The 27,628-nt window shown below is 57.4% G+C and overlaps 3 protein-coding genes across 3 annotated transcripts in view; 1 reads left to right on the forward strand and 2 right to left on the reverse strand.

Annotated features, from left to right (window-relative positions):
• Window positions 1-1,183: 1,183 nt before the first annotated feature.
• On the reverse strand, window positions 1,184-11,961 carry NCLIV_019030 (putative viral A-type inclusion protein repeat family; the record flags this gene model as incomplete). Its single annotated transcript, XM_003882097.1, has 8 exons — window positions 1,184-1,575; window positions 2,214-3,162; window positions 3,532-3,765; window positions 3,970-4,215; window positions 4,558-5,051; window positions 5,726-7,580; window positions 7,932-8,549; window positions 9,238-11,961. 8 exons carry the CDS (start codon window positions 11,959-11,961, stop codon window positions 1,184-1,186), a joined length of 7,512 nt encoding a protein of 2,503 aa, XP_003882146.1.
• A 2,989-nt stretch (window positions 11,962-14,950) lies between these two features.
• Window positions 14,951-19,043, forward strand: NCLIV_019040 (Peptidase M16 domain protein, related; the record flags this gene model as incomplete). Its single annotated transcript, XM_003882098.1, has 3 exons — window positions 14,951-16,005; window positions 16,427-16,826; window positions 17,154-19,043. 3 exons carry the CDS (start codon window positions 14,951-14,953, stop codon window positions 19,041-19,043), a joined length of 3,345 nt encoding a protein of 1,114 aa, XP_003882147.1.
• A 1,685-nt stretch (window positions 19,044-20,728) lies between these two features.
• NCLIV_019050 (putative tubulin-tyrosine ligase family protein) overlaps window positions 20,729-27,628 on the reverse strand; it is a gene marked incomplete at both ends in the record, with an annotated part of 11,473 nt that continues 4,573 nt past the window's right edge. The window contains 7 exons of the mRNA XM_003882099.1: window positions 20,729-21,231; window positions 21,824-22,769; window positions 23,166-23,384; window positions 23,923-24,897; window positions 25,470-26,375; window positions 26,654-26,889; window positions 27,169-27,379. Of these exons, the coding sequence (XP_003882148.1) occupies window positions 20,729-21,231; window positions 21,824-22,769; window positions 23,166-23,384; window positions 23,923-24,897; window positions 25,470-26,375; window positions 26,654-26,889; window positions 27,169-27,379 (3,996 nt within the window). The remainder of the gene's footprint in view (window positions 21,232-21,823; window positions 22,770-23,165; window positions 23,385-23,922; window positions 24,898-25,469; window positions 26,376-26,653; window positions 26,890-27,168; window positions 27,380-27,628) is intronic.

Below are 27,628 nucleotides of genomic sequence, written 5' to 3' on the forward strand. Positions count from 1 at the left end.
CTTTCAACCTTTGGAAGTTCCCCCCCGATGCCGCATCCGGATCCTCCTGTCCGACGGCGGCGAAGAGGACTTTGTATGTGCTCCAGTGCTCTGCTGTTCTTTATTGCCAGCATTCTCTCTGTTGGCCCACACTGCCTACGTGAAATGATGTATCGGGTGCACAACGTACCATTTCTATGTCAATGCAAGATGCAGTAGAGGTGCGAACCATCGACACTAGTTCCGGCTCTGCATTTCAGCACATGCGCCCGCGCCACGACGAAAAACAATCTGCAGGTCCCAGAAAGGTGATTGGAACTTAAGGACTAAAACCTAGCTACCCGGCAACTTTGGACTGTCGTGGACCTTAGAAAAGAACCATTTCTCTGCTCATATCCAAATTTCGTCGCACTGCTTCGGAGAAACCCTGATATACGGGAAACAGGCTGTTTCTCTCGAGACACCTCATTGGATCATGCCGGTTGTAGCCGTTCTCTCGAAGCTACCGCGGATCACTAGAACTTTTGGAGAAGGTCCAGCCTTGCGAAAAAGGTTACAGCGAGCGCAAGGATTAGTGAATGCGTGTTCGGTGGGTGCCACCGGCATAAATAAACCATACACTAGTGGTTCGAGAGGCGACAAGAAGCTTCGTACCCGTTCTGTGATTCCCTTCTCCGCGCCGTGCCACGAATAACCTACTGACGCTGTCAGCCTCTGGCTGCTGCGTAAGAACGTGGATACAAAACCAACTATTTCTGGAGTTCTTTCGGACTCATTTGAGGCAGCCTCACAGTGCTTCTCTGCTCTCGCTCGGCAGACAAACCTTAAAAAGCTAGAAAGGTTAGCGTACAACCAGACTGCGTGACGAAGGAGGCGTGCCCGGCCCTGTGTCTCACACTTAGGCTATGCCAAAAAATCTACTCAGGGAGAACCATTGCAACAAAAGGAGTTATGTACTCGACCACAGGTTCTCGGGACTAGGAAACGCATGGAGAACTCACATCAAATACACATGCCACACTAGGTGTGTACAGTGTACACTTCTACATGCGAAGGTACGCTTCGCGGACCGCGTCAAGTAGCACAGGTTGTGCCTCTACGACAGTGTGCTCGCCGTCCATTTCCGGTAACAACAAAAACGTGGCACTACTCCAAGACAGTTGGCTTTCCAGATCGTCTTTTATCCGTCTGATGCCTTTATCTCCTAGTTCGTTGAGGAGTCCGAGAGAATTCGCTGAGAGGGCTCCTCAACCCGCGCGCTGGCCCTCTCTTTCTTCGCTGCCTGCTTCTGAGTCAGGAGCTTGTAACTCAACTTTGCGCTCACGTTAAACACGCGTGGACCGGGAGGTCTCGAATATTCCACGGTTTCGGCGTTTCGTCCAAAAGTGACCGCCGGCAGCGCATCTGCGCGATGGGGCGGAAGGCCGGCTCCAGCGGGATGTTGATACACCGGGAAATACGGAGTATGTGGAGTGGCGTAACACTGAGGTAACCCTGGAGGGAGTGCTGAGTCAGGTGCTCCGAACGCGCCCAACGGAGGCATGACAGTGTCCCGTGCCGTGGCGGCAGAGAGATTCGCCGTGGAAGCGTAAATTGCTGCAAACACAACGGGAACGGCGCCAGTCGAATCTCGACAGGTTGTGCAAGGTGGAATCAAGAACATCAAGAACCAGATTAGGCTGATGACGCGGCCCACACTCGAATTGGCTAAAGATGAAGCTCGCCCGTGCAAGATTCCTGCCGCCGTCGTTCAAGAAACCTCTCTGAGTATCAAGTAAACGCTTCACGAACCCGATGTCTCCCCCATGTGGGTGTCTCGCGTGGTCCTCCCGCTAGGATTCCTGCTCCCAGAAGAAGGGAACAGGATAGCCTTAGTAATTCCTATATATGTTATTTCCCCGCCCACAGTCCCGCTGCCTTAGACGGGGGACAAACACCGGCCGCCAGAATCTCAAGCAAATCTCACAGGCATGCACGCACACCGCAGGTCGATCCACCACTGTGTCTGTGCGCCGGTATTTCTTAGCGGAAACGCTCTCCAGCGAAGTTCCATCCTCCGTTGTCTTGTTTGCTGCGAGTGCAGATGAATACCACTGCCTATATCAAGCCCCATGCGTACAACCCAAGACAAACTCGTGCACTCTATGCTTTCTGACTGCAACTGCATCTGCACGTCGACGGCGGTCAGCGATCCGCAGGTGACACAACCAGTCCCAGGGGTTTGCGTGTCTCACCTCGGAGTTGTTTGATGGCGTCTCCAATCAACTGGAGGAGATCGGCAAACTGGTGCGCGTAAGTAAATTCCATCAGGAACTCTGCGAAATCTTGTCCTAGGGAATCGCCTACTTTGACTGGAGTGTCGTCGTGAAACAAAGCTGTCGCAACACTGGCGACACTCGCACGCGGCACGACAGGAAGAAGAGACGCGAGAAGAGAAACCACCTCAGAAGCGCCTAAGCCTTCGCCGACGGACTTCAACAAATGCAGACTCTCGAGGGGCGGCGCGATGGCGAAGAAGCGGAGTATTTGCTCGTGAGTGTCCCCAGATCCGTTTCCTGTTCCCGAGGGCGTCGTAGCCGAGGTTCCCGACACTCTGCCGCCGGCTCCGCCGGATGAACGGACGCCTCGGAACTGGCTACGAATCGACGAAGCAAGCTGAACAGCTTCCGTGGACAAGCGCAGAAAGGGTGTCTCTTGTTGCATCTTCTCCCACAGCGTGCGTGCCTCGGTCGCCGGCTCCAGTCTCTCCACCAGTTTCTCCAGCACACTTGCTGGCGTGCAGGGCGCTAGCTGAAGAAGGAACTCCGAAACCTCTTTGGCAGACAGAATGGGGTGCATCTGGGTGAACAGGACACCTATGGCTTCCCCATCCCCGAAGGCCGTGGAAAGCGTCAGGAGTGTATCCGCTGCGTGCCGTAAATAGCTTTTTATCTCTGCAATCATTGCAACTGAGAGGGGACAACCCGGAGCTGTGCTCAGACGCGCAACGATAGCCTCGAGTTCCCGGATTCGGCTGTCATCTCGGGTTCTGTCTTCGCTCGCTAGAGAGTTCTGGTACTTTGCCTGAAGTTCCTCTTCTTTCCGAGCAAACTCGCGTGTCAAGCGATTGCGGAGCTCCTCCTGCTGCCTTGTAAACTCCGCTAGGCTCTGTCTCACTCGGCCGTTCGCCTCGGCAACTTTCGCCTACCAACACAGACAATGCAAACACGACAGGACACAGGGTCGTGTGGTGCACCCGCTGCACGAAACAAGTGGAGGGAGACACAGAGGAGACAGGCAGAGAAAGGCCGCGAAAGCTTCGGCACGCCTGAGACGAAACGGAGAGGTTTCAGCAAACCACCGTGAAAGTCGCCCTCCGGATGGGTTCGCACATGTGCACGGACGGGAGACTCGGGTGAAAGACACATAGAAAAAGAACTGGTGAACAGAGGAATGACGTCAGCTAGAGGGTGTACTCCGAGTGGACGGATGCGCCATCTCCAAAGGTGTCTCGGCGGTGTTGCTTCTGCTCTTTCCAGCTTTCCTATACTGCCCGCTTTGTCGGCTTCTCACCCGAGTTACAGATAGATCCTTCTTAAGCTTTTCGATTTCCCGCGACTTCCGAGTAGCCTCTTCCTCAAAGTGCTTCGCCTCAGCTCTAATCTTCGCTTCAGCATGAGCATGTTCGTCCACCTGGAACTCGAGGTCCTCAACCTGCTTCTCTAAGTCTGCCAGGTGGCCGCCGAGCCTCTCCTTCTCTGGGTCGTCGTGACTCGTCTTGGCGGCGGCGGAAAGTTGCTTGATCTCCTGTGGAGCGGTGACACAGGAAGGAAACCGGAACTGACACGTATCGCACTCGGCACAGCTACTCAAGCACGCGCAAGCAGACCGTTACGACAAGCATACCGGCAAGCTACCACGACAGTGTCTGAGTGCCCGTCCCCGCAGCCGCTGCGCCGCTCTTGTTCGACCCCCCGTTTTGAGCACTTGCAGCGCGGCTCGGACACGCACCTCTTGAAGTTTGCGGATCGCATCCGCCGAAATTCGACGCTCCCGCTCGAGAGTTTCGCGGGCGCGCTTCAGTTGAGCATTCTCCCTTTGCGCGTCCTGCAAATCAAACTCGAGCTCTGTCGACCTGCGCTTCAGAGATGATAGGGTTTCTAGGTCATTCTGATCCTTCGTGCGCAACATCTCTTGTAGGTGGTCCATCTCGTCTTCGAGGTCTGCCAACGTCTTTTCTTTCGCTTCCAGCTGCTTCTGAAAGGAGAATCCAGAACCATGCAAGACACCCGCGCGCACCGATGGACCGTTGGCTGCGCATGGGCGAAAAACAGTCTGATCCCGCGGGCGAGCTCGAGCCCCACCTAGAAAAGGCATTCCCGCCGTTGTCGTCTGCTATGGAAAGTGCCATGGAGGCGACAGGACGCAACCACGGAACACCCACCTCCTCTGTGCCTCTTGCAGCCGGAATGGCGCGTTTCAAGCTCGTTTTTAGGCTCTGCACAGTTTCCAGATACGGTATCCCTCACCAGCTCGATACTCTCAGCGCTGGCCGACCTCTCGCTCTTCTTGACCGCGTCCCCGTCCCCGTCGCCTTACCTTTAGTGAGCTGGCGATGTCTCTGTGCTTCATCTCCTGGTTTTTCACCAGACGCGCCGCCTCCAAGGACTTTTTCAGGCGCTCGTCCTTCTTGGCGGCTTCGGATTTCCCTTTCTCAAGCTCTTCACGGAGCTCCGCTAGCGTCTTCTCTCTCGCCTCTAGCGCTTTTGCGAGTTGCGTCGCTTTCGCCTCGTTTACGGACGCCAACGCCTGCATTTCGATGAGCAGGGCCTCGAGACGCTGTGTGCCGTCAACGGTTCGCCTGCGTTCCTCGACCATGCGCTGCGTCTGTCGCTCTAGGTCCTCATTCACCTTCAAAAGGCTTTCTTTCTCGGACTCCAACGCAGCACTCTTGTCGCGAAATTCCTCCAACTTCACCGACACCGAATCGATTTCGCGTTGCAGATTGGTGACTCGGTCCTGGAGAAGTTGTCGGAAACGGTCCGAGTGGTCCCCACGCAATCCACGCTCCACCTGGAGATCCTGAATCGAGCCTGAACACCAATGAGAAAGACACTTCTCGATAAAATATCTCGCGTAGTCTCAAACAGATACGGATCCAGTTCGCACACGGGCATGTGTACACTTCGCATAAACAGAGAATCCAGTTAGCCTCCACGTGCTGATCTCGAGGCTACCTTTCTACGTACCTACATGGTTATATATGTGGGACCCAGATCACGAATCCCAGAGTACTCTACGTCCACTTGCAAACTAGAGCCTAATGAAGACCGCTACTTGAAACAAAACACGAAGCATATATATATATATATATGCAAGGGTGTGCACGCGCAGGTGACTCTGGAAAGAGAAACGCTTGTGCATGCACAATGAGTGGATACGGGAAAGAAGGTATATATATATATATATATGGGTAGAGCGGAAGGCATAAGGACGCCATCACTTTCTGCGAGGGGCAAAGGGTGCGGGACGTTTTCTCCATTTTGCGCTCTTTATGCAACAGCTGAGGTCGACGACAGACGCGCCAGCCTAGTAAGCTGATGGTCCAAACCGCCGCCTGAATGGGAAGCGTTCGCCGTTGTCTCCTCGTCTATCGTGTGGTCCCTTGAGTCCCCCATGCTTGGTATTCTCTTCGCCTCTTGCGCTTCCTCGGCCCGCGTTGAACACCTCGTTAATTTCGTTTCTCTGTGACGCGCTAAAAACTTACGTGCAAGCTCCCGTTTGAGTGTCTCCTCTTGCTGTTTGAATCGGCTTTTGAGCTTCTCGATTTCCTCAAGATGGGCCTTCTTGGCTCCAGCCACGGCCTTTTCGGCGTCTTCGCGCTGTTGTTGGACCAGCGCTGTATAGTCCTGCGTCGACTTTGCCAGTCGCTCTTTCATCTCCTCGAGTTCGACAGCGTGCCGTTTCTTCAGCTCCTCAATGACCTGTTCACTTCGCTGCCTCTGTTGCTCGATCTTCCCTAGCTGCGCCTGGCTGAGCATGTCGACCTCGGCTGCATGCCTCTTCTTCAGCTCTTCCTTCGCGACAGCCTCTTTCTTCAGCGTCTCTTCACACTCTTTCTTGACGGCTTGGATCGCCGCCCTGAACTTCTCCTCTTGCGCCGCACTCGCCGACTCGAACTCTTGCTTGGCTGCCGAGAGAGCCGTCTCGCTATCTGCTCGGATGGACGCGAGTTCCTGTTCGTGCCTGCGTTTCATGCCGTCAATCGAAAGGGATTTCTGCAGCGTCAGGGCCTTCTTGTTTTGGTCAACCTCTTTCTGAAGCGACTCGCGAAGTTGTGCGAGCTCGCTCTCATGCTGCTTCTTCACGTTCTCCATTTCCTCTCGGAGGGTCTTCTCCAAGGCCGCCTTTTGGGACAGCGTGGTCTCCACCTGTTCATTCGCCTGCCTCAGCATCTCTTGCAACTTTTCATGGCTATCTTCCAGCTCTTTTCTGTATCCATCATCGCGGTTTCGCAACTCGTGCTCGAACCGCTTCTGGAGCTCCGACGTCTCCTCCACCATGCGAGCAAGACTTTGCTTCAGAGCGTCTTTCTCCTGCAGGTGTTTTTGAAGCATTCTCTCTCGCTCAAAGTGTTGCTTTGCAGTCAGCTCCGACAACTTTGCGTACTTCTCCTCATTCTCTTTCACAGTCTTCTCTGTTTCCTCTCGAATCTTCATCGATTCGTCTTTGGCCTTCTGCAGTCCAGAAATGTATCCCTGGATCGTAGACTCAGTCTGCCTCTCCTTTTCCCGCAGTTTCTCGAGTTCCGCTTCATACTTCTTTTCGGCTTCTTGTCTACTTTTTTGCTCAGCCACGAGGGCCTCCAGCGCCTTCGTACAGTCCTGCTGAGAATCAGCCAGATCCTTCTCTAACGCAGACACCCGAAGGCGGCTTTCACCCAACTGCTTCTCCGTATCCGCAAGAAGCTTCTGAAGCGAGTCTTTGGCATCTTCCGGCAGGGCTTTGCTGAACTCCCTTCTCAATTCCTGTTCGCTCTCCTGAAGCTGTCTCGTCTCCTCCTTCAAGTGTGCGTACGCGGCCTCGAGATCCTTCTTCTCTGCTTCCAACGTCTTCACGCGTGCCTGCTGTTCCTTCCACTTCTCCTCCAAAGCCTGGTAGTTCGCTGCGGCTTCAGAGACTTGAGTCTGTAAGCTTTCCGTCTCACTCGTTATCAGCGTGATAACGTCCTCTTTCTCCTTCTGATCCCGTTCCATCTGCTGTGCAAGCGAAGCCACTTGCGACCGCATCAAGCTCTTCGTTGATTCTTGCTCCTTCCTCAAACCATTAAGTTCAGTCCTCAGCTTCTCAATCTCCTGCTCCGCCGCGCCGGCTGACTGCTCAAGCGAGAAAACCTGCCGCTCTCTCTCTTCCAGTTGAAGCCGAAGTTCCTCAGTCCCTTTGTTTCCATTCATTCGAACGACGTCCATCTGTTTCTCAAGCTCGGCCAGGTTCCGCTGCAAAGCTGCAACTTCTTCTTCTCTCGCCTTCACGCGCTCCTCCGCCTCCTCCGTTTGGTTTTCACACATCACCAATCGGCTCAGGGCGTCATCTTTTGTCCTCTCTGCCGTTTCGAGTTTGCGCTGAAAAGGAAAAAGCACAGGACAGAGAGGCAGGAGCAAAGATGGCGCCGCCTGGCCGGAGAGTGCTGAAGCGGCACGCCGCCGTACCGGCCGTACGAGACAGCGACAGTTGTCGACGTCGCCGGAGGAGAGACGGAAACCGCAAACGAGAAGAACCGGTGCGACCCTGGCTTGTTCGCGCAGGTCCCCACACGCCTGACGTCTGCGACGCCTGGTATCGCAACATGGAGATTCCGCGCAAAAAGGTCACCGACTTCTGAAGCGTTTTGCACAGCGATCGTGAACGCGAACGGTCTCCCCCCCCCCCACCCCAGGCATTCGCGACTGCCTTTTCCTCTGGGACCGGGATACCTCGAGTTCGATAGCAGTTTGTCTCGCTGCCTCTCCGTCGCGTCTCAGTGCGTCAATCGCCTGACCTCGCTCCTCCTCAATGGCCTTGAGTCGCCCCCCCCACTCCTTCTCCAGCGCGTCGTTCTGCTCATTCAGCGCCTTCTCGGCCATCTCCACCAACTCCCTGTTCTGTTGCTCCAGCGCCTTCGCGTACGCCTTCTGCTCGGCCACTTGCGTCTCCAAGTAGTCCAGCTGCTCCTTGCTCAGCCCGGCTCCGGCCATTTGCAGAAACGTGACTTGCCCGTGAAGCTCCGTGCACTTCTTCTGAAGCACTTCGTTGACCCTTCGCAAATCTTCCCGCTCCTCCACCTCCTCTCTCGAAAGCAGCAGCGGCGTCGGAGAGGGAGACCGGCCGCGCGCGTCCCAGCCTGCGTGGGAGGGAGACAGGCACCGCTGCACTCCACCGGCTAAGGCAGGCACGGGAGACGGAGACGAGGTTCGAGGAAGTGGAGACTGCGGTAGCGTCTCGACACCAGGGGAACCGGGCGACAAGGCACGACTGCGCCGACTGGCGTCTGGTGCAAACGGGAACGGCGTTGTCGTCTCCTGAACCAACTGCCGAAGCTCTTCTCTTCGACGCTGCACACAAAGTGGAAAACAGTTCTGCACTGATGTCGCCTGGCAACCGTCAACTGGAAGCATGCAGGCGCTGGGCTCGACCGTGAACACATCGAAGCAGACGAGGGCGCTACGAGGAAGCGTCGCTACTGCCAGGCCGTCAAAACTGTCGCAGCGACGCATTTCCGCCACCACAGCGGTACACGTACCCCACGCACTTGGAGCCGTTCGCCTCTCGATACGAGACGTACGCAGACTCAGCGGATGCATCGAACTCCGTATACATCTGTAGGTATGTGTCCATATTATATATATATATATATATATAAATATCGACAGATCGCCGAAGGGCCTTCTTGCTACCGGGGACACGGATTGAGTTCGGTTGTCTCAAAATGGGTTCGCGCACGCAGGCGCGTCGCAGCCGCAGCGACAACTCGCAGCTTGCGGCCCGCATTGCGTAGGTGGGTCGAGCTGTGTCGGCACCCACACGCAATTTTCATTTCCACCTCGCACCTCCGGCCCGTAGGGACACTTTGAGGAGCTTTGGAAGAGCGTTTGCGGGAGCGTGTGAGTATGCGAGGCTGGTCGACCACGTTCACGCACACCCTCGAACAGTTACACGCGAAACCGCTTCTGTCCGGAAAACGACCGAACGAACGCGTTCTCTGCCTCGGCGCCGTCCACTTGCGAGACGGTCGTTTCTCACCTCTCTCATGGCCTGGTCCATCGCCTCTGCTTGAAGCCTGGCGACGATCTGTTTCTGCAGGTTTTCTTGTTCTTCAGCTTGGGCTCGCAACAGTTGTTCTTGTTGTCGCAGCAGCCCGAGCTGTCCTTGCTGCTGGCGGACCTTCTCTTCCTCTTGTCTCTCATGCTCGAGTAAGATTTCCATTTGTTGCTGGAGGACTTGCACTTCCATTTCCAACCATTTTCTCTCTTCTTCCGCGCGCTTGCGCTTCTCCTCTCTCTCTCCCAAGAGCTCGTCAAAGCCTGCCTCAGACATCTCCGTTGCGGCCTCAGCTACTTCCGGTCGTGGCGGAGGAGCCGACTGAGGCAGACCAGTGACGCTGGTGGCGACGCTGACGCGAGCTCCCTCTGGCGAACGCGGGGGGTACGGCTCTTCCTGCGCGAGGCGCGCAGAGGCACACAGGTGCTGTGCAGGCGCATCAAGAGGAGACCGAAAAACCTCCCCCTGCGAATCCGCAGGTTCCGACGGAGGTGGAGGTGGAGGCGAAGACGAAGGCGCGGAGAGGTGCGTTTCTGCTGGAGCTCGCGCGTGAGGATAGGCGCAATTTTCGCCGGACGGCGCATCCACAGGCAACGGCTGACGTGGCTGCTGATCGGCAAACGGCGTGGCCGGAACCTGGTGTAAGAGGTAGTCGCCTGTGGGCAGCTGCGTGGCGCCTCTCCGATTTCGAGCTGCCTCGAGTTTCGAGTAAAGGATCTGCAGCCCCACGATGCTTCCCTGCCGCTCTCCGCGAGCTCCTCGAAGTGCACGGAGATTTCGAAGCAGGGAAACGGTTTCCTTCCTGCAAAACGCGTTGCTCGACGCGTAGCACTCCAAATCCTCGGAGAGTTGCTTGACTTGCGCCTTCAGCAGGCGAATCGACTCGTCTTGATACGCGATACATCCTTCCTTTAGCATGTTTTCTCCACAGTGCCGCACCTCTTGCTCCGCCAGGACTGTCTCCAGTTCGTGGATGGACTCGCGCGCCTCTGCCAAAGCCAGCACACGGTCGTCGGGTCTCTGGGGCTGTTGCGGTGAAAGAACGTGCGCCATCCCCGGAGAAGCGGTCCGCGAGCCAGAGCCGGCGGCATTCTCGAGTCTGTGCACGGCGCCCCTGAGGCCAGCTGTCGGCGACAGCGCAGCGTGCCAGGGTCTTCGACTGGACACAGCCAGCATTTGCTCAGTACCCCGTGGCGGCCGCGTTCGCAATGCCGCCTCTTCACTGGCCGTCGCATTCCAGTACCTCCATCGCCTTCCGCGTTCTCGCCAATACGCCGACAAAGGCCGAGGTTCGTCGTCTTGTCCGGAGAGCCCCCACCAACTCGCGCGGCGAGCGGGCGACGCCCGCTGCGGGCCGATGAGGCAGGTGCGGTGACCTCCGCAGCAGGTCCCCGCTGGACTGAGCTCCTCTCCGGCAACGTACGGTGCTCGGAGGCAGCCTCTGGGCCCTTGAAACGGACTGAAGCCAACGGGGACGCCAAGAAGCCCCGGAGGAGCGGAGCTCGGAAACTGCTTGTCCGGATGCGTTTCTGCGGGCGAGATTTCCACTTGCGCCGAGGGCCGAGGGGATGCTGCGGGTGCGGCGCGCGTTTCAACTGGCCGGGGTTCTTTGCCGCTGACGGTTTCCCCGCTGGGCGCGGATGGGGCCGTCGGGGGGGGAGTTGCCTCCTGAGTTTGTGCAGCGACAGCAGGCGGCTGCGGGTCGCGCGGCGAAAGAACCTCCTGTTCCCCTCGGTCGCCTCCGGCAAGGGGTTCAAACACGCCTGCAAATGCTGGAGCAGTTTCTGGACACGGCTGCGGATACGTTTGCCCCGCGAGTGGCTGAGGCGGCATGCCCCGGAAGGCAGTCGGACTGACCAGCTGCGACCGGGCTGCCCGATCTCGATGTTCGCCGCTTGAAGGCTCCCCAGGGTACTCCTCCGACTCTTGGTCTACCCTCCAGGGTGCGGGCTGAGGCGCGAGCCTACGCGTTGCGACTTCTCTGTGTGCATCGATGTCACGAGCAGGCACCTGCGCGACTCTCCCGTCGGCAAGCTTTGCACTAGCGCTGGGCGCGGCACGCCCTTCGGCTTTCCCAGGAAGCACACTCCGACGGAGCGGCGACGCCTCTGCGGGTGCTGTCCTCTGAGTCCCCGGAATGTGCGGCGGCCCTGGGAGCCGTACTGGACTTCCTCCCTCTCTGGCGACCAGAGCCGCCAGCGGCGTGCGTTCTGAGACCACTGTAGAGAGCCGGCGGGCAAAGTACGGAACCCGCTGGTTCTCGGTGTCTCTACGAAAAGACGAAGGAACGTCGGGGAAAGGTACCTCTCCAGGACCGTTTTGCGGCTCGGCCTGAAAGAGTGCCTCGTTGTCCGTTTCACCGGCCCTCTCGGCTTCCGGCGCCACCGTCCCTGAGACGAGGAACGGCTTCGTCGTTGGACTGTACAGGGACACGGGACTCAGCGGCGCATTTTGCGTCTCTCCTTCAAGCCTTTGTGAAGTCGACAGCGGACGCGAAGACTCTGGCGCCCGTGACTCTCGCCAGGATTCGCCGAGTCCCGACACGCCTACCGAGCGCCCAGAAGACTCGGCCGGCATGCGCGATGAGTCACTAGGTCCATGCGGCTCAACGACGGTGTTTCGGGCGGCGGTCTCCTGGGCGGAGGCCCTAAGGGAAGTGTCTTCCGCATGCTCCCCCTGCTCTGTGGGAAGCAGTTGGGGCTGCATGGCGGAAGGTCAACGGGAAACACGGGGAACTGTCTAGATGTACGACTGCCGAGAAACCTAACAAAGAGACTGAAAGACTAAGGCACGGCGACTGGAAAGAAAAGAAGCCGTGACAAAAGAAAACCGAAAAAGGTGAAACAGCTGAAAACGGGGGGGCGGAGGGGAGGCCGACAAAAGACAAGACACCGGACGAAACGGTTTACAGGTCAAAGGGACGAGCCACCCAGTGCGACAAGCTGTCAGTCCTCGCGGGCTCCGTTCTTCTCTCCTAGGTGTTCAGCGCCATGTACGCAAGAGGCGGCCCTGTCACGTGCACGACTTCAAACAGCAGCCGATGCGCCTCGTAGAGAAAAAAGGTCCACAAGCAAGGAGTGCAGCGTACGAAATGCGAGTCCTCCTTCACACAAATGGCTCCACGCTGGAAAACCAATCCAAAGGAGAACCGCTTCCGAAGGCGGGAACCGAGACACGGGTCGTGCGTGGCCCAGTGAATCGCGTTTTGACTTGAGGGCCTGAACGCGCGACGAAGGTCGGGCTCTTCAGAGGCTCTCAAAGCGGCGTGTCATGAGTTAGTTTGTTCCCTTCCACGAACGCAACATCTCTCAGTTGCTCCACAGATTCGCAGCCACGTGCATCCGTCCACGGGGACTTGAGGAAGGCTGTACCTCGCGCGAGGACTTTTTCGACGCGAAAGAGATATACGAGGACGGCGGCCACACGTGTTAGGTCACACCACGCGGAACAGGCTGTTGCCTCCCTGAGAAACTGAAGCGCGCGTCAAGTCGCAGAAAAAACAATGTCTTTCCTCAGAGGATGAGGGGCGAATCTCGCGCTTTGCGCCGACCTGCGGGTCTTTTCTTGAAGGTCCGCGCGCGACTGCGCTCATTTAAATAGCGGCCGAGAGGACGAGCAGCATAGAGCTGGCGGCGGCTTTTTCCAGTGCCCTGTATTTGACTGTGTCTTTGCCGTGGATCGGTGACCTGGAGCCAAAGACAAAATGCAATCGAGTTCAGCATGTGTTTCCGAACCCTCCCGAGGAAAATGTCCTTCCTGTTTTGTATAGCCGCAGGCGGCCAAACCTTGATAGAAGACAGGGAAAACCTCGCGCTAGGTCCCCTGAAACGGATCCCGCTCTGCACGCTCGTGACTCGGGCCATGACACATCCAGCGGCGGTCGCGCGCGGTGAGAGCGCTGGTCTCGCGAACCGCGCCTGCGCTCGGAAAGAGACAGTAAATTTTTAGGTGCCTTCCTCTTCAGGCGCATCCACAAGCACCCGCCCCTGTGGAACAAATGGCCGTTGCAGCGAAAAGTTTGACACGGAAAGAGAGCGTGAGGCGACGGGAAGAGACCAGGCCAACTGGACAGCCCGCCACAAAAAGGCCGCTAAGAAGCCGCGGCCGAGAGAGACTCCGCAGCAGGCAGCTACGCGCACAAGTCTCGAAAACAGGGAAAATGCGCCCGAGTTAGCCTCCGCGCACAACCCCTCACGAAACGCTCCCAGCAGGCAAAACGCACTGACGCCTTGGCCCGACGAACACAAAGCAAATCGTGTTTTTAGGCGACGGACCCCGCCGTCCTTCAGTCTGTTCGAATCGAAAAGATCCAGCGTGTCAGACTTCTGACGCTGAAAGCTTGTGTCAGAATACGCTTAGCGGGAAGCGCCTGGCGTGATTCACTCACTCAGAATCTCGACTCTGTCCGCAACCCAACGACGTTACCTTGCCCACACGAAGGACGCATACATTTGCCTGAGAAGGTTTTGCACTCAACTTCGACACGAGCGTTGCGATTTGCAAGTGTCAGTCCTTCGGGACTTTTGGTGGCCGGTTGTCGATCAGTCGCCCTCGAGCAGCCGCTGCCCCTCAACGTGGCGCACCGCTCTTACCCTGCGCGCAGTTTCGCTTACAAAACGCCGTCGAAAGCGGTTTCGACTCTTTCCTTCCCGCTTACTCTTCTCTCTGCTGAACTGGATACACCGTATAGAGCTTCCTTGTCTTTTCTTCGATCCGGCCTCAGTGTGTGGCGACGGGGGTTCAACGCTCTGTCTCTGCAACCCCAAAATCTGAAACACCGGCGTCTCCCTCGTGCCGCCGGCTGTCTTCGCGGACGGTTCCCTTGCTGTCTCTTTGAAGCGTTCCCCTCGCGTCTTCGGTCCGGCTCTTTTATCTCTTTGCCTAAACTTCAGGCGCTTCGCGTGCCTACGTTTTGCATATGTCGCACGCTGCCGTTTTCGTGCAGGCCGCTCCTCCTCAGCGGCCGTCGTGCATTCACCCTTCTCCGCCCCCCCGTTTGGCCCCTGTCCCAGTCCCATCCGTCCGTGTGGACCGGCTACAGTCCCAGTTCCCCTACCCTCTTTTTCTTTGCTGTTTAGCGCATCTCCTCTGTCCCGCGTCGTCTCCGCTGTCCTCCTGCGCCGTGGTTCCGCCCGTCGGGCACTGCTGTCCGACTGCGTCTCGTTTGGGGTAAGCCGAGGCCCTGTGTTGTTTGCTGCATTTCGTTCTGTTCCAGAAACGGTCGCGTGGACGCTGCTTGTTTGTTGGGGGTTTGGTCCCACCTCCTTGCTCGAGTCTTCTCCGCTTTTTGTCGACGCTTCGATTCAACCTCCAGTCCCTGGTGCTTCTCTGGCGGAGCTCTCCGTTTGTGACTGCACGCGTTCTGGTTTTTTTTCTTTTCGGCAGCACTGTCAAGGCAGCTGCTGTTGTGGTGAGAACTTCTCCTTTTCGGCTCAGCAAAGCGAGCGCCTTTCCCGGCTGCCTTCCCGCCTTCTTCTCCCACTGTTTTCGTTGCATTTCGCAACATCGCCCCCACCCTTCCTCTGAAGAGCCAGGCACGTTTCTAGTCGTCCCGTTTGCGAGTGTCTCGCCCGCCGGTCCAGAGAGGCGCTGAGAGGACCCGCCAGGTGGGGGGACTCGCGGAGAGCCGGCGGTTCCGCTGTCCTTGTCACAGACACTTCGCGACGCGCGTTCGGCTTACAGTGAGGTTTCCAACATGGCTCTGCGTGTAACGGAGGAGATCGACAAGCCCCAGACTGACCGACGCAGCTACAGGTTTGTCCAACTGCCGAACCACTTGTCGGTGCTCCTGGTCAGCGACGCTGAGGCGGACTTGGCGTCTGCAGCCCTGGACGTCAACGTAGGCGCGTTCTTTGATCCCCGGCCAGTGGAAGGCCTCGCACATTTCTGCGAGCACATGCTCTTCCTGGGCACAGAGAAGTTTCCGGATGAGACGGAGTACTCCAACTTCATCAAGCAGCATGGGGGCTGCAACAACGCGTACACTGAGCACACGCACACAAACTATCACTTCTCCGTTGCGCCGGAACACCTCGAGGGCGCTCTGGACCGATTTTCCCAGTTTTTCGTTTCGCCGCTTTTCACCGAAAGTGCAACGGACAGGGAGTTGAACGCCGTCGACAGCGAGTTCCGCCTGAGACTCGTGAACGATTTTATTCGGCGGTGGCATTTGCTCCACAAACTGGCGAATCCGGAACACCCGTTCAATCGGTTCTCATGTGGAAACCTGGTGTCGCTACAGGAGGTCCCGAAGGCGCTCGGCGCCGACGTCCGGCAGGAGCTGCTGGCCTTCCACAAGAAATGGTACAGTGCGAACATCATGACGCTTGTCATCCTCGGAAAAGACTCCTTGGATCGGCTGCAGGACCTCGCCGAGAAGTACTTTGGAACGATCCAAAACAAACAAGTGCCTCTGCGCCCCTCCCGGGCAATCGTGGACCCGAACGTCCCGGTCTTTCGGCCTGAAGAAGATTTGCAACAAGTCGCCTACATCGTCCCGATCAAAGACCAAAGAGAAATCCACTTCGAGTTTGTCCTGCCTCCCCAAATAGACGCCTGGAAAACTAAACCGACCCGGTACCTTTCTCACCTCGTCGGCCATGAGGGCAAAGGCTCTCTCCTCTCCGCGCTGAAGAAAGAAGGGCTGGCCATCGGCCTGAACAGCTGGAGTCTTGACGAGGAATGCGTCAGCATCTTTTACATTTCCATTGAACTCACGGAGCAGGGAGCGTCTGACGCTGGGATTGATCGGTAAGACGGACACGGGAAACACATCGCGATGCAACCGGAGCAGACGCGTCGTGGTTCCTTTCTTGACGCCTGAACTGTGTCTGAGGACTCCCTCACAAACTCCATTGACATGGCCCTCAAGTTCCTAATGGGACATCACTTCCTGTCGAGCGTCTCCTCTCCTTTTGCGGCACAGAGCCAGAGTTGTCTCCACGTTCCACACAAATAGGGTTTGTAGTCGGGGAGACGAGACTGGGTTCGAGTGCCGCCGACAGCAAATGGTCAATGCAGTGCTACACGTTCGGTGGCGTCTGTGCGTTGTTGTGAGCTTTGTGGCAAGGACGAAACACTGTGCAAAGACCTTTCCCTGGGTGCGCGAACGGAAAAAGCTCTGGTCAGGTTTCCTTTTCTCTGATCTCGCGTTTCTCTGCTTGCCATTCAGAGTGGAAGACCTCGTCTTTCTTTATCTGAGCTTGCTTCGCACCTCGCCTGTCCAGGAATGGGTTTTCGAGGAGTCGAGGTCTTTGGCGGAGATGGGCTTTCGCTTTGCCGACACAGAGAACCCGCTGCCGTTTTGCATTTCACACGCGAAATACCTTCACCGGTATCCTCCTGAGTACGCGTTGTCGGGGCCTCACCTCTTTTTTTCTCTCGACAAGACGCAAATCGAAGACATTCTCCAACGGCTCACACTGGACGCTTTACGCATCGAGGTGGTTGGAAAGCGCTATGCAGACCTGTGCACCAGCAAAGAAGACATCTACGATATCTCGTACCATACGGAAGCCTTCTCGAGCAAACAGCGTCAACGATGGGGCGGCATTCTACGCGCTTCGCCTCAGGTAATGATAAACCTGTTTTCAGCCGGTGACACCAAGATGCCGGTCTCCGTGAATCAAGTGTACTACTCTTCATAGATCTATTTGTGTTTATGCAGTCGTTCTCATGTTTCCCGGTGTATTCACTGAACGGCCATTTCCCGTAACCAAACATACATGCATATGCATATATGCGTGCGTGCTTAGAAACGTATACGCGGATGCTCGCCGCGTATACGTTTCGACTTCCCTGGACGCTTGGCGCCACGCTTCGTGCGACGGGCTCCCGATGCGCTGTCTCCGCGCGTTTCACGCCTCTCCGTCAGCTGTTTCCTTCCCTCCTGCGCTCAGGAAGCCTGGGATGCAGCGACGAAAGAAGGGCTGAGTTTTCCAACTCCTAACCCTTTCGTCCCGACCGATCTGTCGTTGCGCCCGCTGGCCGCCTCTCCGTCGTCTGCCTCTTCCCTTCCCTGCGCCCTGCCGGTATCGGGTCTTGGCGGGGACGGAAACCAGTCCTCCTTCCCGCACCTTGCAAAGGTTCAGCCACAAATTTACTTCAAGCAAGACGACACCTTTTTGCTGCCCAAGCTGTCGGTTCGTCTTTGGATCAAAACGCCGGTGCCGGCGACGAACAACCAGGATGTTCTGACGGAGTTCTACATGCGCACTTGGGTGTACGTACAGACTGTCGCTGAGATGGTCAACGAAGACCTGTACGATGCCGAAGTTGCAGGTCTGTATTTCACGCTGAATGGCGGCGACTGGCCCGGAGAAATCTCCCTTTCTGCGCAAGGTTTCAACGATAAACTCCCGCTTCTTGTCGACAAATTGACCTTCGCACTTTCGCACTCCGGCGCTGTTCCCCCTGCCGAAGCCCATCGGGAAGGATCGCCTGACTCAGCGAAGGACGCCGGAAAAACAAACGGGGAAGCGCCGTTTCGTCTCGACCGTCGCGCCTTCGATGTAGTGAAGGAGAACCTTCACAGAAAGCTTTCGAATAGCATTCTGTATCGCACGGTGTCCCAGCAAGCTGCAACACTGCGCGGCGAAGCCCTGGAGATACCGTACTTCAGCTACGAGGAGTTGCTCCGCGTTCTCGAGAAGCTGGCGCCCGCCGACGTCGAGGAAGTGCCGAGAACGCTGTTTCAGCGCGCGTGTGTAGAAGCGCTCATCGTCGGCAATATGTCGTCTGCTGAGGCTTATTCGATGGTCGAGATGGCCTTGAAGAATCTCAACATCGAGACGAAACTCGACGGCAGTTCGCTTCCGGAGAAGGCCGTAGTTGACCTCGCCTCCCTCAACCTCGCCCGACTTCGGTCGTCTCTCCCTGGGCACTGTGCCGCAGCTGCCTCCTCGCCGTCGGCTGACGCCTCCACTGACCGACAGGAAAACGGCCACAGCGGGAACGGGGACACAAAGCTGTGTGCGGTCCGCGCCACGGAGGACTTGAAGGCTTCGGAAGTGAAACTGAAGATTCGTTCGGAAAACTCGAACCCTCAAGATCCCAACAGCGCCGCCTTCCTTCGTTTCCAGGTCGGGGACTTGGAGATACGGGAGAGATCAATGTTGTCTTTGTTCTCCCACTGTGTCTCCCAGGCGTTCTTCGATGAACTGCGAACGCAACAGCAGCTCGGGTACGTTGTCCATGCCCACCGCAGTTTCCAGCTGCGGTCTCAGGGAATGGATTTTTTTGTCGCCGGCTCGAAGTTTTCCGCGGATCTCATGGCCACGCGGATCGAGCGCTTCGTTGAAAAGTATATCGGTTCGCTGCGCCACATCGACGCCGTTTTGTCCGACTCCCTCTTTGAGAAACACCGCGCAGCACTTATCAGCGAACTGAAGGTTCGGCCGCAAAACGTGTTTGAAGAGGCGCAGCGGTACGCGCAGGAAATCAGCACGAGGCACTTCCTGTTTGATCGGCGTGAACGGACGGTCGCCGAACTCGCCAGTCTAGAGAAGAACGAGTTCCTTCGCTTCATTCTCCACCGCCTCCGGCCTTCGCCTGTTCTGCTCCTCTGCATCGACAGACAGGCTGCAGCGAGTGACCTCGCCTCTCGCGAAGGACAGGCCGCGGGCGAAAACGGCGAGAGCCTCCAGACGGAGACTCAAAGAGAGGCTCAGAAGCGGAGGGCGAGCGAATCTCAGCCGGAAAAAAGCAATCTGTTTGAGGGGTGGACGGACGTCCCCGCTCCACGGGAGTTGCGGAATTACGCAACCCGCACGTTCGCGATGCCCAAGTGAAGCGACGGCTCCGTTCCTTGCCATCTTCTCGTCGTTTTCCCGGTGCGAAAAAACGCGCGAGAAAAGCGCCACGCACGGGACACACTGAGGTAGACGTCCTCTGCAGGCTGCGGCTTCCCCTGCTTTCCCTTCTAGAGCGACGATGGAAGGGCAAAACTCGGGCGAACGTTGTCTTAGTGCGGCTGCCTTTGCTTGCACACGTGCCTGTTCTTCGCGGGTCTTCCGCCGGATCCCGAGAAGGCTTCCCGTGACCGGGTCCTTCAGGGCGGATTTGTTCTTGGTATTTTTGTTCCGGCTCAGATGGCCAAGGACGCGGCTTTATTCAAAGCGCATCCAGAGCGACTGTTTTTTGTATCCTTTGTACACTTTCCCTTGTAATCCTCAGAGCCGATTCTTCAACCTTGCCGTTTCCCCTTCTCCGCGTTCCCTTCCGTTTTCCAGTGCGAACCCGATGTCTCTTCCGTTTCCATTTGTCGCGCCGCCGTAGGTTGCCGGTTTCGGCTTCTTTTCACGTCCAGCGGGCCTCTCTGTGCGCCTCTCTGGCGATGTCGAAAAACTTACTCCGGCACAAAGTGGAAGCATGTACTTTCACTCTATTCCTCTGCGGTATCCAGGCAGAATAACCGCCCTTCTCGGTACAGGCTGGGCGTCCCTCGCTCTTGACTACGCCTCGTCGTTCTGAGCGGTTTCTCCTGAGGCTGTTGTTGCCACACCGATCTAAGAATCGCCTCCACATGGACTCTATGTGCTGGCGTGCCGTCGACAGGAAATATGAACCCTCCCGTTAATTTTAGGTTTTCGTATCGGGGAGAAAGTGCACGCCGAAGCAGCAAATGCAGAGTATCGCACGTGCGCCTGTGGGAAGTGAACAGGCGATGGGTGGAGGCAGACTGTTCCACACGAGCTGTCAAAGAAAAAAGGCATAACGTTTCAGTTCGCGTCCTCTTTATCGTTTAGCTATTAGAAGGGAGGACAGAGCGGCCGTCGCTTCCTTCCACGTCATGTCATCTGTTTATCCGGGACACGGAGGAGGCGAGTGTAATTTTGGCGACGACAGGAGCGCGGAGAAGTCGCCCACTTTGCCTGGTCTTCCAAGTGTTTTTGGGGGTGGAGCGCCCCAGTCAACTTTGTCCGAGAAGAGCAAGAGAAACTGGATGACGGCCACAGTTCGTTTGGTTCGGAAACAAGCACGGGGAAACAGACTGACACATGTGACAAGAGCCATACATATAAGGCAACAACGTACAAGAAACAACACTATCAGCAAGAGCCGACGGCCCTAACGCCATGCGGGTGACACAGCCACTGCAAACCCTAAACCCTAGATCTGTGGATTCTATGTTGAGTCACCGCTCCCCTCGCTTCACACGGACCGCTCTAGGCTTCGTCTTCCCTTGCACTTTCTTATCCGCTGCCGGTTTCTCTGGGACGACAGACACCTTTTCGCCTCCTTCCCTCCGGCCAAAGTGGCCGGGTTCAGGTCTCGTGGGGGGCAAGGGGGGGGGGATGCCGCCAGATGTTGGGACGATGCGTCACGTGTTGAGAGCCACAGAAGCAGCCGGTGGATCTCAGCCTTCTTGATTTCTCTGGCCCTGTCCGAGGCGATGCGAGCCCCCAGGTCCACAGCGCCTCCCCGCACGTCCGTTCGGCCAAAACCCGCTTGCAGTGCCAAAATAACGCGGCCTCTACACACTCCCGCCCTGGAGCATGACGCAGTAGTTGTGGTAGTCCCAGCGCAGTTGGAAGTAGTCGACGAGCCTCTCCATCGCCTCGCGTCTATCCTCTGGTGGGACGTGCCGACACACGTACTCCCCGACGTCGGGCCATGCGGCGCAGAAGCCTTCATACCAGGCGGGCGTTTCGGGTGCGGGGGTGCGAGCGTGGGTGGTTTTCTCAGTCAGCGCCGCGAACCCAGTGCCTTCCTTCGTCCTCGCTTTTCCCTCTAAAGGTCCAGCAAGGGACCCAAGGCCTTCATCTTCTCCAGAGAAGAGCTTGCGCCGAAGCCGAGTCGGCAAGGAAGTCAGGCGTCTGCCGCTGTCGAAGCCTCGGCGACCGTCTTGGGACTCGGACCTCGACGTCCCCGTGTCTGTGGGAAGACAGCCGTCTCCGAGATTGAGAGAAGCGGACCTGCGGTCGCCTTCGCCTTCACTCAACTGTCCAGAGGCATCCGGCCTGTTCCCGTCCGACCCTACAGTTCAAGGGGTAAAAACAGAAACAGACATGGTCCTTTTTTGTCGCTCGCGACAAGTGTCTCAAGGACGGTCGGCACGTGGTCAATTCCTGGAAAAACGGGCGTCGGCTGAGCCGATGTGAAACAGAGCCTTTCCACAAAATGCACCCAAAAACGCCCCTCTCGCGCCGCACGACCGCTGTGTGTGGCTGTCTAGACCCCGCTCGAACGACGCGATTTTACGCCACAACGTGCTGAAACGATCCCTAGGTATACCCCTGCATCACCTCGACGAGAGCTCAGCCATGTCCCCGCCGTCTGGTGCACCACCCACGAACTGCCCACCAGACTGGCCACCAGCGAAGCACGCGATCCGCTCGGGTCCTTCGCTGCCGATAGAATCTTCCGCAGTGGACGAGACATGCGACAAAAGGATCAGGACAGTAAAGAAAAAGGCGGCACCACGCAGCAAGGGCCACGTTCATTCACATGCATTTGACAAGACGCAGACTGCAGCCAGATCAGAGAAAGCGGATCCTGTCGGGCAAAGGGTGGAAAAATGACGCTCCGCCTGACACGTTGCATTTCCTGGGGATTCAACAGGACTTACCCAGTCGGGAAAGGAGACACTCCGGGCCTCTTTCCTGTCCCTGAGGAGGTTCGGCAACAGTCTCCGTCTCTGTGCTTCTCGACGAGTAGCGGCGTTCGTCTTCTGATGCGATTCCCTCCACCAAGGCTGGCGAGCGGTGTGCCGTTTTTGACGTTTTCCGTTTCAAAGTGCCCTGTTTCGAAATCGGAAGAGCCAGTCTCTCCTCTTCTTCCACCTTCCTTAGCGCCTCCTCGAGGTCCTTCGCGAAGGCGATCTGCGAGCGCAAAGTGCCGTCAACGCGCCTGTCCGCCGCGAGCACCTCTGCCTTCTCAACGCCGCCCCCAAGAAGAGAAACGGACAGCGCGTTCGAGTACCCCTTTTCTCGGGTCGGGTTCAAGAACGCCTCCAGAAGCTTTGCTTTTGAGGGCAGAAACGGGAAGCAAATCAGCGCAATGGACTCAAAAACGTACCATGTCTCCAACAGCCCCAAGCCGTAAGACGATTCCTGCATCTGGAGCTGCTTCCTCACCGACTGGAGGTGATAGTACCACAGCGCCTCGACATCTGGAAGCCCGAGGCGCCTTCGCCGCTCGTGCGGGAGAAGGGCGACGCTCGGCATTCTCGATACCGACGCGGTGGAACTCGAGGCAGCGCCCAAGGGCATTTGCCCACCGGCGCCGAGGCGCGGCCGCTGGAGACCCGGAAACACTTGGCTTGGCCCCCCCGCCGGCCCTGCGGCGAGCAGAGACTTCGTGGAGACCGACGACAGGAGCGAAGAGCCGCAGGGGAGCACCGCTTCGTTGCCTTGCAAATGAGCTCTGCTGTTGCTGCGGCCAAACGCAAAGGACTGGCCCGCGTCGTTGCTGTAGCTTCGCGCCTGTGTGGGGTGCGTGTGCGAAGGAAAAGCGGAAGAACGCACGCCCGAGCGGCACCCTGGACGAGGCGGATTTCCGATGGGAACTTGAATCTGAAGTGACAGCAGAAACACCAGCCTCAGGGTGCGGAGCACGTCACAAAAGCTGTCGCACGCGAGCTTTTCCAGAGGTCTCCCTCGCCGGCGGGAAGTCAGGGGCGTGAACGAGCTATACACACACCCACAGCTTCGAAGTCATCAGCTTCAAAGACATCTGAGAGCTGACGCACGGCACCCGTTTTTCGGCGGCCTCTGTTCCCCAAAGTGTTTAGACTTTTCAGGTTCTTCGCGGGAAGCGTCCCTCGTTACCCTTGTCTACATTTTTCCACCCTGATTTCCGAGTAGGATTTTCTGGTCGGAACGGCTCTCAGCTCGAGTTCATCGATCGCGCAAAACAGCCCGGCGGGGCTTCACCCCCGTTCAAAATCTCGTCGTGCTTGTGTAGCATACCTTTCGCAAGATATCTGGAAGTTTCACAATGCGGCACGCTTCGAGAAGACCTGCTCGTTGCAGCGTGATACCTTTCGGAAACTTGATGAGTCGTTCGAAAAGCAACTGAAATCGGAGGACACTCGTGGTCTCCGCCACAAGCGCGTTCACTGACGACGCAAGATCGATCCAGCAGTGCTGTGGCTTCGCGTGTTCCCCAGACAGCGGGCGGAGGATATCCTGTAGAACAAAAGGGAGGACTGGAACCGTCCATCCACGCCCGTTGCCTTTTCTCCGAATTTTTTACGACCGCGACAGTGGCGCCCACACCCTGCTGCCGCCAGAACTTCTCGACGACACAGGCCGGTCTCTCTACGGAACTCGCCGGGACCTGTCCCGCTCGCCTGACGGTCTAGACACCGACGGACCAACGCGCTTACGCATACACACGTGCATATATACATCTTTATGCGCTGAAACTAAAACCGCGGACATCGGACTATGCATCGACTCACGGCCGTCTCAATCCGATAAGGCCGCTCCAACACGGCTGTCGGGAAAACCATGATGAAAAAACTGTTGCATCAGACACTTGGATGTGAGCACTGCGTCCGGCATATATACATATATATACATATATACGCTCAGGCGTACCTAGATGCACAAACGCTTGCGTCTGTGTCTTCTCCATGTGGCGAAAGAGCAAGGGGAACAAGAGGCTATGTGCTGCATGGGTTGATGACGGTAGGAGCCGACAACAGGTCCGCCTGGTGCTTACCTTGTGAAGTTTTGTGTAGGACGCTTTGACCGCAGATTGCACTTTCTTTGCCGCCATTCGATCTTTCCGGAGGAAGGGTTTGTAAGGACCGGGCGGGAATTTCTTTTTCCCGTCTTCCGTGGCGCTGTCGCGACTGGTTGCGCCTCCGACGCCTTTTTCTCGCGAACTCGCAAACCGCAAACCCAAGACGTTGAAGCCGTCCATGCACTTTTCCATTTCTTTGTACGCGACGTCGAGCCAGTCAAGTTCGCAGGCAAGCTGCTCGGCCTCAGGAAGGGCGTCGGGTCTCGCAGTCGCGAGAACCGAGGCCTGCAGCGCTTCCTCTGGAGACGAGCTCGAGGAAGGCCAGGCGTTCTCGCGTTCCTCCAAACTGTCCAAAGGCGTGCGGGGCGAAGGCGTTCTCGGCTGCGACGATTGAAGCGGGAACGACGCGGTGCTTTGAGTCAGCGAAGACCCATCGTCACGGCACGAGAGGGGCGACGTCGGCGTCTCGGCGGTTTCCACCGAGGCCGAGCGAGACAGCGACAGAGCGGAAACTGAAAACTGGCCGTCCTTGCCTTGCTCCATAATGTCGACTTCCTTCGTTTCGAGGTCTGGTTTGGCTGAGCCGGTATCCCGCTCGTCGGCCGCCCGAGTTGGTTCTCTTCCTCGGCGTCCCGTTTCACTGTGCGCCCTCGCCGCCTGCATGCGTCCCCTCGAACGACTTCTGTGTTCGCTTCCAGACTCAGACGCGTGGGAAGCAACGGCTCTTTTTCGGCTCGGCGCCCTCGAACTCGACGTGGTCGTGAGGCGGGAAGTGAGTCCGTGCGAAAGAGCGGACGATTTCCTTCCCTCGCGTTCTCCAGCACTTCTGCCATCGCCGTTTCCCCAGCGGCCAGGCTCCTTCCCGACCGGACGAGGCTCCGGCGAGAGACACATTCTGGCCGGGGGCCTTAAAACGGTTCCTGCCGACTCCCCACATGCGACGAGAGCCGCCTGAGAAGACAAAGGGGGATGCGCGACAACAACTGGGTCTCTGGAAAGCAACTCTCCTCCCACTGACATGTCTCTGGACCCTCCTGGACGCCTCTGCCCAAAGTTCTCCTTCCTGGGGAAAGCGGTCGAAACCCCTAGAGTCAAAGGACGGGGGGACGCAGACGCGAACAGACATGCAAACTCATGCATAAATATGCCGACGGAGCGTGGGTATGCTATCGAGGCCGCGGTAGTGAACCTTCCGTAGATCGGTGTCCGGTTCCCAGAGACAGGAAACTGCAGTGTCTTGGAGATACCGCCACAGACAGCATTAGAAACGCGCGGGAGAGAGCGGAACTTCACAGGGAGAAAGGTAGCTACAAACAAGACAGCAGGAAACGCTACGCGCACGTGGCCCGAGTGTGGCGCTCGACGCACACGCCGCGATCGTGTTTCTGATTCCCGTTGAGCACTAGAGACAAACGCATTTCCAATCGATGTGTCCCGAGGTCTACAAGCAGAAAAAAGGTTTTCTGTGCAAGAAGGGCGGATCTCGCGAAGCGAATAAATCCTGCCACGTGCTCGCCTCTTACCAGAGAAGAGCCTCCCGACGTCCCCATGTGTGCGAGGAATGCCCGCACCTTTTCGACCGCTTGTTCCATGCCGAGTTCAACATCTCCGTGGATGTCGTCAGCAGCTTCTTCTTCCGATTTCTGGGTTGTGCGCCTCTCATTCACCCCGGCATCTCTCGGCGCTTCGCCCCTCCTTGCCGATCTCATGTCTCTCTGGTCTGCGAGGGATTCAAGGGTGCCTTTTCCTCTGTCGCGTCGAGACGCAGCGGAAGAGCTTCGTTTCCCCAAGCGTTTGGAGGCGCGGACAGATGCTGCGCGCTTGACACACAAGCCTCCCTCCCGGTCTTCACGTCTCGCTTCTCTCACTTCTTTCCCCGGCAGCGTGGTGGCCAAGTTGCTGCTCTCCAGGCGCCTTATTCCCCCCTCTCCGCCGTCAACCGGACCACTCCCCGAGGCAGGTTGGCAAGGCGCACCTGACGCGTCCCCCTCCCTCGGCGTCCCCTGTGCTCGCCCCGTGGCCGCTCCCTGCGCCAAAGGCGAGTCCGCACCTGACGTAGCTTGTGCGCACTGCGCGGCAGCGCCTTCGCCACGGCCTGCAGAACAGAAAGAGTCGCTGGATCTGTCCCGGCTGGGGACAGACGGCGTGGCGCTGGAGACTTCGGGGCTCGTTGTTTTCGGCTGGGAGAGCCCGCGGGTAGCTAGAGAACTTCTGGAACCCGAAGCGCGGAGCGCTCCGCGAGAGGAATGCGAGACAGGAGGCGTCGAAGAGGAAACGCGGGAGGCCTTCCCTTTCTCGACAACTCCCGCAGCGCCGCGACGACGGTGCTGGAGCAGAAGGCGGTAGGCCAGGCCAAGGCCCTCAGACACCACCGGCTCCTTGATGTGACGGTCCATTGCGCTCTCCAGTTGGACGTCGATGCCTTCATACTGGAAAACACGCACAGCGAGCGAGGCGCGAGACCAGATGGCGACTGCAGCCGGTGTGCGGGGGCCAGGGGGAAAAGGGAATTGCGGGGAAACGGACGAGAAGGGAGACGAGCGTAAACGACCGACGTGACAAACTGCCTTGGAATCCTTTTTTTACCTTCTTGGCGTGTTTTTCCGAAAGCCACAGAAACGAGGAGCGGGATGGCGATAACGAGCGAAAGGTGGAAGCGCAAAGGCAGAAAAGGGCGTGCGGTCCTGACGGCCTTCGAGGGACGTACCTTGCTGTCGAAGTAGTCAATCCGAAGACTCGGATTGGAGTTGACTTCCAACAGCCAGCATTTTTCATGGGTGTCAAGAAGAATGTCTAAACCAAGAAGTTGGAAACACCGTGAAGGTTCAGTGTCTTTCACTTTGTAGACGTGGCGGTACCGCAGATTCAGCCACGGATAGAGACAGACGACCGTCCTGGCGGTGATGGATTTAATCTGATCCCACACGTTCACGATGTTAACTCCTGAGCAGATGAGGCAGGCCACAAGCAACACGGTGGCAGCATAACAAGTCGCGCGGCGCGAACGAGGGTGTGGAAAGCAAAGGGAGGCAGCATTTCGCCACTGCAGATCGGCGGCCGCCTACCCTCTGTCGAGCTCGAAGATAACAGAATAGGTAGCCCCCTTCATGGAAATCAAACGTGCTGCAGTGTACCAGCCGAGAAAAACTCTAGATCTAGCGTGCATGTACAGCTGCGGCGACGGTTGCGTTGATATAGCGGTTATCCCTTCCCTATCCCTACCGTCTTTAGCCAGATCTTCGAGGACGTCCTTTAGCATGCGCTTGCTGTTGCTGTCGTCGTGGAGATCCGTGGATCGGACAAAAGAAGTCGTGTTGTCTTTATTAATCGAGTAATTCGTCAAGTGCATGAAAGGGTTGTCGATATTCCGGCGCGTCGGAGCTCGATACTGCTCTGTACAGAAGCGGGCCATGCCGAGCTTGGAAATGTAGGCCTGAAAAGCAAACGAACCGGAAACGAACAAAGCACGACATGCAGATGAAGTTCTCTGGACGGATCCTGATCGAGAAGAGAGACACATGGCGTGGCAGCATTTGACTCGGGGGGGGCGGCTCATTATGGCCAGCTATCTGCTGTTGCGTTTGTCTTCCCTCGTTTTCATCGTGGATGAAATTCGCCGAGGAGGCGCCACCGTGCTGTTTCCGTCCGAAGGGCAAGTTCGCTATTCGCAGAGTACTGCGCC

This window comes from Neospora caninum, chromosome VI, assembly GCF_000208865.1.
Source record: "Neospora caninum Liverpool complete genome, chromosome VI".
NCBI lineage: Eukaryota > Apicomplexa > Conoidasida > Eucoccidiorida > Sarcocystidae > Neospora > Neospora caninum.